This window comes from Puma concolor, chromosome D2, assembly GCF_028749965.1.
Source record: "Puma concolor isolate L17-30 chromosome D2, mPumCon1.1.hap2, whole genome shotgun sequence".
In the NCBI taxonomy this organism is placed as follows: domain Eukaryota; kingdom Metazoa; phylum Chordata; class Mammalia; order Carnivora; family Felidae; genus Puma; species Puma concolor.
The window spans coordinates 61,846,662-61,859,043 of NC_141677.1; the positions used below are offsets into that span (position 1 = coordinate 61,846,662).

General features: G+C 44.5%; 1 protein-coding gene across 6 annotated transcripts in view; it reads left to right on the forward strand.

Moving 5' to 3' along the window:
* The window catches only part of SUFU (SUFU negative regulator of hedgehog signaling), a 125,499-nt gene that overhangs the window by 24,889 nt on the left and 88,228 nt on the right, over nt 1-12,382 (forward strand). For all 6 annotated transcript variants that reach the window (XM_086680730.1, XM_086680734.1, XM_086680731.1 and 3 more), the window contains exon 3: nt 11,704-11,840. In XM_086680730.1, coding sequence (XP_086536856.1) covers nt 11,704-11,840 — 137 coding nt within the window. The remainder of the gene's footprint in view (nt 1-11,703; nt 11,841-12,382) is intronic.

Genomic DNA, 12,382 nt, shown 5'->3' on the forward strand with positions numbered 1-12,382 from the left:
AGGACTGGACGATGACACTCAGGATTCTGGCTTCATGGCTGTATCAGTTTCCTATTGCTAGTGGCTTAAAGACACATTTATGATCTCACAGTTATGGAGGCCAGAAGTCTGACATGGGTCTCACCGGGTTAAAGTCAAGATGTCAGTTGGGCTGCATTCCATTCTGGAGGCTGAAGGGAGAACCCATTTCCTTCCCTTTTCCATCTTCCAGAAGCCACATTCATTCCTTGGTTCATGCCCCTTCCTCCATCTTCATGGCTAGGAAGGGTAGGCCAAGTCCTCATACCACACCTGTCTGCCTATTCTTCCACATCTTCTATCTCTCATCTTTTCTTTGAAGGACTCATGTGCTTAGATTGAGCTAACCTACGTAATCCAGAATAATCTTCCCATCTCAAGATCCTTAACTTAATCACATCTGCAAAGTCCTTTTTGCCATGTAAGGTAACAAATACAGGTTCCAGGGATTAGAATGTGGACATCTTTGGGGAGCCATTATATAGACTACCATGACAGTACTCTTTTTCAGTTAGGGAAAGATGGAGAAGGACCAGGTTTGGGAAGATACTGAGTTCAGATTTGCATATATTGAGTTGGAGGTGTTAGAGTCTGCTCCTTTGTTTGGGGATAGATTTGGGAATCTTTTTTTTTTTTTTTTATTTTTTTTATTTTTATTTTTGGGACAGAGAGAGACAGAGCATGAACGGGGGAGGAGCAGAGAGAGAGGGAGACACAGAATCGGACACAGGCTCCAGGCTCTGAGCCATCAGCCCAGAGCCCGACGTGGGGCTCGAACTCACGGACTGCGAGATCGTGACCTGGCTGAAGTCGGACGCTTAACCGACTGCGCCACCCAGGCGCCCCAGATTTGGGAATCTTTAACAGAGGCATGGTGCCCGAAGCCACTTTGTGTGGTTACCTGCAGAGATTGCGTGTGGTAAGGAGATGGCAGAAACTGCAGGAAGTGGGGCTTTGGCTTCTGTGCTTTTTTCACTTACAGAGTTCCCTAGGGGACGGGTGAAGACCATGCACAGAGAAATACTCACATTCTGTTTTCCCTGAGGAAGTGCTTTCCAATGGTGCCCTCCTTTTGCCAAGCAAATCTATATTCTCTGCATGTGTATGAGGGACAGAGCAGTGGCTAATTCCAGGGTATCATGAGGTTTGGGGCAGCACTGAGGACTTTGGAGCAAATTGACTTTTGAGAAACTTGGTGCTCTAAGCAAGTGCCAGAGTTTGGATGAGAGGCCCTTGAATTTATTTGGCATGCTCTGGGAGGCAGAGGTGAAGAGGCAGTCTCCTTGCAGAGCCCCAGAGCTACTGGAGGTCTTTGGTTGAGGTCTTTCTGTATCTCTGCGTCCAGCTGGGACTAAGGCTAGGCTTTGCCCTGTGCCTGTTAGAGATATGCATGGGAGGTGTATGTGGCCTTGGAGGGAAGCCACCAAAGGAAAAGGTCTGTAGGTCTGTTCCCAGGGATAGGAGGATTTAAAGGCTCCATTCTTCTGGGAGAGAATATCTAACCCAGAAAGGCTGGGAACTAAGTTTAATTTCCAACAAGAAGGGCTGGTTAGAAGGGAAGACCAACGAGGGAGTAGGGAAAGAGGAAGGGGGAAGAAGAGATAAGAGGAGACTTTGTAGGGATGAAGTGACATCACTCCTGGTTCTGAAATTGGACTGGCCTGGCCTCCTGTGCCCTATGTTTCCTGAGGCAAATAGTCTACTCTTCCTTTTCTTTTGATAACAATATTGAGCTTGAGACTGAGCCACAGTCCCTAGACCTGCCTTTAGAGGTACCACCTTCTCAAGGCGGAGCCTTTACAGCTGCCTTAGCTGGCCTGGCATTCCTTGCTTCAGATACCAATGGCGTATCCAAGCCACCACCAGGGAAAGGGTGCACTGCCCACGGGCCTCTCCTGTCATATCATGAATGTCCAATATATACACTCAGCGAACAGATTCTATGAGAAGTCTGGCAGATAACAGTAGTAATAAGACACAGCCCTGTCCCTGTGGGGTTTACAGTCTAGACCAGAGATTATAACAGCAGAAAATGTGGAAAATGCAAAGACTTTGAGAAAGAAAAGTTGACTGTGGTAGCCACTATAATTTATTGTATTTTCTTTTTCACAAACATACACACATACATATATTTTATGTATTTTTACATAAAATTGTGTGTGTATGCACAAATACATATATTAAAAATTTTTTTTTAGTGTTTATTTTTGAGAGAGAGATAGAGTGCGAGCAGGGGAGAGGCAAAGAGAGAGGGAGACACAGAATCTGAAGCAGGCTCCAGGTTCTGAGCTGTCAGCACAGAGCCCGATGCAGGGCTCGAACTCACAACCCAAGAGATCGTGATCTGAGCCGAAGTCAGATGCTTAACCTATTGAGCCACCCAGATGCCCCCCAAAGTATATATTTTTAATGTTTATTTATTTTTGGGAGAGCGTAAGCAGGGGAGTGGCAGAGAGAAGGGGACAGAAGATCAGAAGCAGGCTCTTCATTGTCAGCAGCGAGCCCGATGTGCAGCTTGAATTCATGAACTGCGAGATCATGACCTGAACTGAAGTCAGACACTCAATCAACTGAACCACCCAGGCGCCCCTGCACAAATATTTCGAACTACATTTTGTATTAAATTTTGTTTCATGCTTTTTCATGACCATTTGTAGTAAACTATGTATTTACCATTGAAAAAAAATTTTTTTTAGCATTTATTTTTTGAGAGGCAGAGAGAGACAGTATGAGTGGGGAAGTGACAGAGAGAGGGGGAGACACAGAATCCGAAGCAGGCTCCAGGCTCTGAGCTGTCAGCACAGAGCCTGATGCAGGGCTCGAACTCACGAACAGGAGATAAGACTAGCTAGAATAGGGGTGGGGAGAAGGAGAAATGGGGAGTTACTGTTTAACGAATACAGAGCTTCAGCTGGGAAGATGAAAAAATTCTGGAAACGGATGGTGACTGCATAACAATGTGAATGTATTTAATTCCACAGGACTGTACATCTCCAAATGGTTAAAATGGTAAATACAGGGGCACCCGGGTGGCTCAGTTGGTTAAGTGTCTGACTTCAGCTCAGGTCATGATCTCCTGTTGATTGAGGTCTTTCTGTAATCTCTGCGTCATGATCTCATTTTATGTGTTTATGAATTTGACTACTCTAGGTACCTCTTATGAGTGGAATCATCCATTTTCCTTTTGTGTCTGGCTTATATCACTTAGCCATAAGTGATATAAGGTTTATCCTTTTCAAGGTTTATCCATGTTGTAGCATGTGTCAGAGTTTCCTTCCTTTTTAAGGTTGAATACTATTCCATTGTGTGGATGTACCATATTTTCTTTATCCATTCACCTGTGAATGAACATTTGGGTTGTTTTCACCTTTTGACTATTGTGAATATTGCTGCTATGAACATTGGTATACAGGTATCTGTTTAAGTCCGTTTTCGTTTCTTTTGGGTTATACTCAAAAGTGGAGTTGCTGAATCATATGATAAATTTATGTTTATTTTGTTTTTTGAGGAACCTCCGTACTATTTTCCAGCTGCACTATTTTACATTCCCATCAGCAACTCACAAGACTTCTAGTGTCATGACCACTTTATTTAAACGTTTATTCTATAGTTAACAATAGGTGAACAGCAAATAATAGAGGCTTTAGAGTGGGGTTCTGACATAATCTTCCCTTCTCTCCTCACCAGTTAGAGGTGCAAAGCCCTTGGCTTCTCAAAGCTTAAGAGATTAGTCCTCCTGTTTTCAGAACTCTCATTTTGAATGTCTCTGTGATGTCCCACCACAACATGCACCAGAACTTAGAATACCTCAGCTTATAGAACATTTAGACTGTTTCTAAATTCTTTTCTCTTATAAATACCATGGAATATATTTATGCAAAAGACTTTTTCCAAATACAAGATTATCCTCTTAGGGTGAATTTCCAGAACTGGGAACTACTATAGATAATAGCTGACACTCAAGACAGTACGCACTGTATTCCAGGCACTGTTTTGTGTGTTTCATATATATTAACTCATTTAAGTAGTTACCATATGATAGCTACTTGTATCTCCAGTAAAAAAATTTTTAGGGGCACTTGGGTGGCTCAGTTGGTTAAGCGTCCAACTTCAGCTCAGGTCACGATCTCACGGTTCGTGGGTTCGAGCTCTGCTTCGGGCTCAGTGCTGAGGGCTCAGAGCCTGGACCCTGCTTCGGATTCTGTGTCTTCCTCTCTCTCTGCCCCTCCCGACTCACGCTCTGTCTTTCTTTTTAATGTTTGTTTATTTTTGAGAGAGAGCATGAGCAGGGGAGGGGCAGAGAGAGAGAGAGAGAGAGAGAGACACAGGACCCGAAGTAGGCTCCATCCAGGCTCTCAGCCGTCAGCACAGAGCCCGAAGCAGAGCTCGAACCCACGAACTGTGAGATCGTGACCTGAGCCGAAGTCAGACGCTTAAAACGACTGAACCACCCAGGTGCCCCTCCTATCTCCATTTTAGAAAATAGACTTTATTTTTTTTTTTTCTCTAAACAGACTTTATTTTTTAGGTTTATAGCAAAATTGGGTGGAAGTAGAGTTCCTGTATACCCTCTGCCCTCACACATGCACAGCCTCCCTGACTATTTTTTTTTTTTAATTTAAAAAAAAAATTTTTTTTTTTTCAACGTTTATTTATTTTTGGGACAGAGAGAGACAGAGCATGAACGGGGGAGGGGCAGAGAGAGAGGGAGACACAGAATCTGAAGCAGGCTCCAGGCGCTGAGCTGTCAGCACAGAGTCTGACACAGGGCTCGAACTTGTGAACTGTGAGATCATGACCTGAGCTGAAGTCAGATGCTTAACTGACTGAGCTACCCAGGTGCCCCATCCTGACTATTAACATCCAGTACCAGAATGGTATGTTTGTTACAATTGGTGAACCTACACTGACACATCATTATCACCCATACTCCATAGTTTACCTTAGGGTTTATTCTTCATGTCCCCATTTTTATAGATGAAGAAACTGAGGCACAGAGAGGATAGGTGATTTGCCCTCCAGCCAGGAAGTAGTAGAGCCAGGACTTGAGCATAGGTCACCTGGCTCCAGAGACTCTCTTTTCTGCACTGCTGACATTTTGGTGGTTCTTGATGCATATTTGGCGCTTTCTAATTTGGCAACATTTTGCTTTGTGTGGGTCAGATAGTGACACTTCAGTGTTGGGTGATTGCCCCAATTTGCCCAAGATTAATGGCTTTCCCTAGACATGAGGCTTTCAATTCTAAAGCCAAGGAAATCCTGGGAAAACAAGGACAAGTTGGTCACCCTATTTCAGTGACACCGGAGTCCTGGGGCCCATGATGAAGTGTTTTTAGTAACTAGATCAAGAGCTGGAGCTTCCCCAGATCATGGGAGGCCGGTGATGGCCAGAAGGATGAGAGGAAGTTGCCAGATACACTTCCTGTTCCCTGACCTGTCCACATTTGTTTCTGGGCACACTGACCAGGGCTCCTACTTGGTGTTCTGGAATTTAAACTGCCCAGCAGAGCAGTAGATCAGATTATGTGATGACTCTTCGTAACTAACTGTCTTTTGATGGTTGGTGGGTGTTTGCTGCTTTTTGGAGAGAGGTGTAAAAGGACCCCGGATACTTGGGCTGGCTAACAGCCTAACCCTCCCCTGCAGCACACTTTTTCTGCCCAGAGCACAGCTGAGTGTAATTATACAATGCCTAGAGTGTTTGCTGTGCAGCTCAGGTATGTTGCAACATCCTGAGCTGTGGGCTGGCAGTAGGCAAACACATCTTGAAAAGATAGGTGGGTGGTCACATTTGTGACGTGAGAGGGATAAGGCTTGTTGCCAGCTCCACTATAGGATTGCCAGAGCACTTCCACTGGATATTAGAGTATCTCGAGACCAGCAGGGGCCACTTCTTCTGGGGTCAGGCTGGTTCTTGATGGAAAGGGTTGCTGCCTGAGTCTGTTAGCTCATTCTTTTCGTCTTTACTGAGCACCTATTGTACACCAAGATATATATTCAGAGAAGTGTCCCTGCTCCCTGCTCTGCAGTCCTTTCCACCTAGTTCCTGCCTACTGCCTGTAGACAGCCAATATTATTAGTTTCTGATTGATTATTCCTGTGTTGCTTTTTGCACAAATGAGCAGATATATGTATATTTTCCTATCTTCCCCCTCTTTCTTCCTCAACAGGTAGTATACTGTAGTACTTTTTTTTTTTTTTTTTTTTTTTTTTTTTACTTGACAGTATCCATATCAGTTTGTTAGCTCTCCCTCACAGTTGCCTAATACTCTTTGAATGGGCAGTTAGATTGTATCCGCTATTTTGCAATTACAGATTCTTAGAAGTGGGATTTCTGGGTCAAAAGGTAAAATATAGGGCACCTGGGTGGCTCAGTGGATTAAGCATCTGACTTCGGCTCAGGTCATGATCTTACGGTTCGTGAGTTCGAGTCCCACATTGGGTGAGTTCGAGCCCCGCTTCTCTCTCTGCCCCTTGTGGGATTCTCTCTCTCTCTCTCTCTCTCTCTCTCTCTCTCTCTCTCTCTCTTCACCCTCTCTCACTTGCAACCTTTCTCTCTCTCTCTAAGAAAAGGTAAAATATATGTAATTTTGTTAGGTATTGCTACCTTGCTCTCCAAAACGGTTGTGCTAACTTGTATCCCCACAAGCAGTGTATGAGAATACCTCTTTGCCCACAGCCTCATCAAGAGAATGATATCCTACGTCTTAATTTTTGCCAACCTGATAGATGAGAATTGTGTCTCTTGTTTTAATTTGTATTTAAGTTGCATTTCTCTTATGAGTGAGGTTGAACATTTCCTTGTATGCTTACAGCAGATATATCTATATATCTATAGTTTGTCATTTTTTTTTACTATCAATCTTTTCTTTTCCCTCTCAATTTTTAAGAACAGCTTTATTGAGATATAACTTAACATACCATACAGTTCACCCACCTAACATAAACCTGTCATATATAATACATACTTGTCATATATCATGTATGTGTATAATTTAATGGTTGTTAGTGCATTCACAGAGTTATGTAACCATCAGCATTATCTAATTTTAGAACTTTTTCATTACCCTCAAAAGCAACCCCATAGCCATTAGCAGACACTCCACGTTTGTCCTCAGTCCCCTGGCCCTACATAGTCACTAATCTGCTTTCTGTCTCTACAGATTTGCCTATTCTGGGCATTTTATATAATATACACATAATATGTATTATATGTTACAAGTTATATCATTCGTCACATATCGATGGAATCATACAATATGTGGTCTTTTAAAAAATGTGTTGTAAGTATTTATTTATTTTTGAGGTAGTACAAGTGGGGCAGGGGCAGAGAGAGGGGGACAGAGGATATGAAGCGGGCTCTGCCACTGACAGCAGCAAGCCCAGTGTGGGGTTCGAACTCAGGAACTGTGAGATCGTAACCTAAGCTGAAGTTGGATGCTCAACCGACTGAGCCACCCAGATGCCCCAGTATATAGTCTTTTGTGACTGGCTCCTTTTGCTTACCGTAAGTGATGTAATGCTTACAGTATTCCAAGTCGTTTCTAACATTTAATCCTCATAACAACTCTGATATAGTGACTGTTTTGTTATTATCCCCATTTAATGGATGAGGAAAGTGAGGCACAGAGAGGTTAAATGTCTCACTAAGGTCACATACAATAAGAGGATGGACTTTGGAGTCAGGCAGACTTCAAGTCCAAGCTCTATCACTTGCTTGCTGTGTGACATGTGGAATATTACTTAAACTCTCTCTGGTGTCTTTTTCTCATGCTAGTTAAAATGAAGATAACAGTGGGTGAGTCTTGGAAAATTAAATGCTATAAGAAAAGTGCTTAGTCCAAGGCCTCAGACTTAACAGGCATTCAGTTAATCATAGTGGTTATTAATAGGTAGAGTCAGGTAAACCCAGCTTACTTGGTGTGGTTGGCCTTACCTCCTCTAGCACTTAGTTGTACCTGAGACATCAGCTTTTTTCTTTTTTTAAAGATATAATTCACATACCCTGAAATTTATCCTTTTAAAGTATACAATTCAGTGTTTTTTTAGTATATTCATAAGGTTGTGCAACCATCATCACTATTTAATTCCAGAACATTTCCATCACCCTAAAAAGAAACTGTACCCATTAGCAGTCACTCCCCATTCTCTACTCCCCCTAACTCCTGGCAACCACTAATCTACTTTCTGTCTCTGGATTTGTTTATTCTGGACATTCTGTATAAATGGAATCATACACTATGTGGCTTCTTGTATCTGGCTTTGTTCACTTAGCATCATGTTTTCAGGGTTCATCTGTGTTGTATCGGTACGTCATTCTTCTTTATTCCATTGTATGAATATACTACATTTTGTTTGTCCATCCATTGATACATTGGGTTGCTTCCACTTTCCGTGGCTATTACGAATAATGCTACTGTGAACGTTAATGTACAAGTTTTTGTATAAACATATATTTTCCATCTCTTGGGTGTACACCTAGGAGTGGAGCTTCTGGGTCCTCTGGCAAGTTTATGTTTAACTTTAGGAGGACCTGCTAAACTGTCTTACAAAGTAGCTCTGCCATTTTACATTCTGACCAGCAGCGTGTGAGAGTTCCAGTTTCTCCACATCCTTGTCAAGACTTGTTCTTGTCTTTTATTTTAGTCATCCTAGAGGATATGAAGTGGTACCTGAGTGTGGTTTTGATTTGAATTTCCCTATTAACTAACAGTGTTGAGCATGAGATGCCAGCTTTTAGGTCAGCTCTTTTCTGCCCACCCCAGCTGCTGTGTTTGCTCCAGAAAGTGTCTCCTGGTCCTGCTCATCTTCTGCCTGGTGTTAGTGGTCATTCTGGCCTTTTGGAGGCTGACTGATACCTTCTTAATCCTGGTGCTTGGGGCAGGCTTTTGGGGCAGATTTCCAGTGCCAGGCAGCTGTGTCTGGGATTAAAGGCACAGGTTCTCTCTGTGCACAGGTTGGTGTTACTCTTGAGGCTGCCACATCCGTCCTTAGGCTCACCAAACTGCTGGGACAAAGCCAGCCTCTCCCCTGGGGACCTCAGTGAGCAGGATCTGAAGTTCTTCAGCTGAAAACGGTCTCAACCATCCTTCTGCAACAAGACTGTTAGAACCCCTCACCCCCTCCTACCAGATTGGGGAGAGTCTGTATTGTATTCCTTTAAAATCTCCGTAGGAAGAAATTCCACTGGCCCTCTTTACCACCAGCTAGTATTTTAGCAGCCTTCTGTGTTAGAAACATTCTTTGCTCTGACCCAACTCCCTCCTCCTCCTGCAGCGTGTGCCAGTTTCCTCTCATGCTTTTCTTTCTCAGAGTATGTGAGAGACAGCCACCCCCTAGGAGGGGCTTCGTCCTCTGGTCAGACAAAACCGGTTTGGCTGGAGAAGCGCTCACGTGAGGAAGTCCACACCAAGCCAGGCCTCTCCGGGGGACTTTAAAGACTGAATGACCTTGTCACTTGGCTATTGCCTCGGCAGTCTGCTTTGAAAAAGAGACCTTCTGACAGGCTCCAGGTTGTGTGTTTATCCTGAGGCTGGGCCATTCCAAACGCATGTTTCAGAGTTTAGAGGTTGCCTCCAGCCAGCCTGGTGGGTGGTAATCAAATGCAGGTGGACACCATCTGGCCGGCCTGTCCTTCCCAGCCAACCAAGTGAGGGCTGGCCTGCCTACCACAGAGTTGGCCCAGAAAGCACCCTTCGTGCAGGCAGATGGTGGACATGTGCACGTGCGCACATGCACGCCCCAACGTGCATGTGTGTGTGCACAACCTCCTTAGAGAGGTGGTGTTGCTTGGATGCATATGATTTCTCTCTGCATCGGAGAGTTCTCCCCATCGCGCAGCCTGAGGAACATGTTCTTTTTGTCTGTTTCTCAAGTTTTTGTGGTTAGAAATCATGTATTTTTCTTGGCCCAAGATGAAAGCCCTGGAATAATGGTCTAATACATTTTACAAAGCTGCTTCTAATTGGAGGCTTCTTGAAATCTTCCCTTTGGCCTAGTGACCCATCTTCTTTGGTGGAGTTTTAACTCTGAGTCAGTCTTGCCTTACCTCGGATTTTCACACTCCTCTCACGCTTACAGCCGCAGGGAGGTGGCTTTCCCGGCCTCTGCTTGCTTAGCTATTCCCTCAGCCCCCCTGCATCAAATTGCCCCTAAACCTGACAGCTCATCGGGGGAAGAAAATAGCTCATACTGTGTCCTGCCGAACAACTTCTAGTCTGGTCTCTGAAATTCTAGGTGTGTACCCTCAAAATGGATTCTGTCTCCCACGTTGCAAACCATGGACACCTCCTTTAGATGTAATTAGGCACAAGCATGACAACTTTAAGGACGGATTCCTTTTCATTCCTTTGGAGGATGTGGCTTCTCAGAGGTGATCTCCCTGGTGCAGCAAGTGCAGGACGGCTGAGCTCACCCAGGCACACAAGCAAGGTGTCTGAGGTTCGGAGACGTTGGACTCTCTTTTTGTCCAGTCTCCTGGCCTGGCCTCTTGAGGCTGATGAGGATGATGATGAACGAAAGGTGCCACACAGGATTCCAGGGTTGGACATCATCACCCTCCCTTCAGAATTCTTGCCGCCGACTGCCTGTTCCGGTAGCTTGTCTAGCAAGGAGGTGCTGGCTGTCATCTTAGTTTATGGTTTGTATTTGTCTGCTGAGGAGTTTACATGTGTATAATCATTGTGGCTCATGTTTGTACAAGATATAATTACTGGAAATTATATCATGAACATAGTTTAACTTTTAACCCTTCCCATGCTGGCAAGCCTCCTGAGCTCTCAGGAACTCTTCCCTGGACTCTTCCCTCACATAAGGGGGCATGCCACTCCCCAGCCAGGCCTTGCTATCACATCTACATTGTTTTCTTCTCTGGCAGAAGTCCATTTCAGGGGCTTCCCTGAAGACTTGGGGCCCCTGAGTGTTTCCTAGCCATCAGAGGCAGGCATTCTTCCCTTGCCTCATCATCACTGTGATGAGTGTGGCCACAGAGGCAGTAACTGTCATCACTCTTGGCCACCTGGGGATGAGCAGTGGGAGCAAACCATACTTCCCCCGTATTCTAGTGATTGACAGGTATACACAGGGTGCCAGTTTTCAGGAAGAGCATGTGCCGATCGATGAGTGCATGTGGCTTGCTGGGTTTCAGGAAGAATACAGGCCTTCCCAGTATTTGGAATCTGCCTGGGGATGTGTCCACAACTGCTGAGTTTGGAGACCAGCCAGCCCAGCTCAAAGATTGTATGTACCCTTGTGGGACAGAGTACAGATGAGAGTGGAGAAAGGATCTCATCCTCACAGAGCATACAGTAGGATTGTATCCTTAGCTAACTAAGTAGGTACTTAATAACAGTTCAAAGGAATAAGGAGTGTGAATAAGGAAGATTTTCAGTAATGGAGCCTTAATCACACAGAGGAATGTTCCAGAGCCACAAAATGTGGAACTCATAATTTAGAGTGCCACCAGGGGAATTTGATTGGCTGGGCCAAGGTCATACCCATGTACTGTGGCTGGCTGGAGGGCAAGACTAGTATTGTGGCTCCTTGCAGGCTATTGAGGGAGAGTCCTCTGATTAAGGGGTTTGGATGCCGAGGCCACCAAAAATAGGGGAGAACTTTAATGAACTTTAAAAACAGTGTTTTCTTAAGGTAGTTGAACTAAAAACATTTGCTTTTTATTCCTTTCAGATTTACAGGAACAGACGGACCTAGTGGTTTTGGCTTTGAATTGACATTTCGTCTGAAGAGAGAAACAGGAGAGTCTGCCCCCCCAACATGGCCAGCAGAGCTAATGCAGGGCTTGGCCAGATACGTGTTCCAGTCAGGTAAGAGCCCCACGAGCTGGTGGGTGTGGGGGTTCTTTTGCCATAAGCCTGGTTGGCTTTAAAGGGGAACTCATAGGTATATTTTGATAGCTGTGGAGTGACCTTTCCTGGGACTACCATACCCCATTTGTGCTATGAAGGTGGCTTGTTTTGCCTGGAGTTTCCTGGGTGGGAAGCTACCTGGGTCAGGGAAGAGAAGGATATGCTGCTCTGACCTCCAGCAGCAAGTGGGAGTTCCTGCCACAGTTTTTTTTTTTTTTTTTTTAATTTTATTTAAATTCAAGTTAGTTAACATATAGTGTAATAGTGATTTCAGGAGTAGAATTTAGTGATTCATCACTTATATATAATACCCAGCACTCATCCCAACAAGTGCCCTCCTTAACGCCTGTCACTCATTTAGCCCGTCACTCATTTATCCCCCACCCCAACACCCCACTAGCAACCTCAGTTTGTTCTCTGTATTTAAAGGTCTCTTATGGTTTGCTTCCCTCTATGTTTTTATCTTATTTTTCCTTCCTTTCCCCTAAGTTCATCTGTCC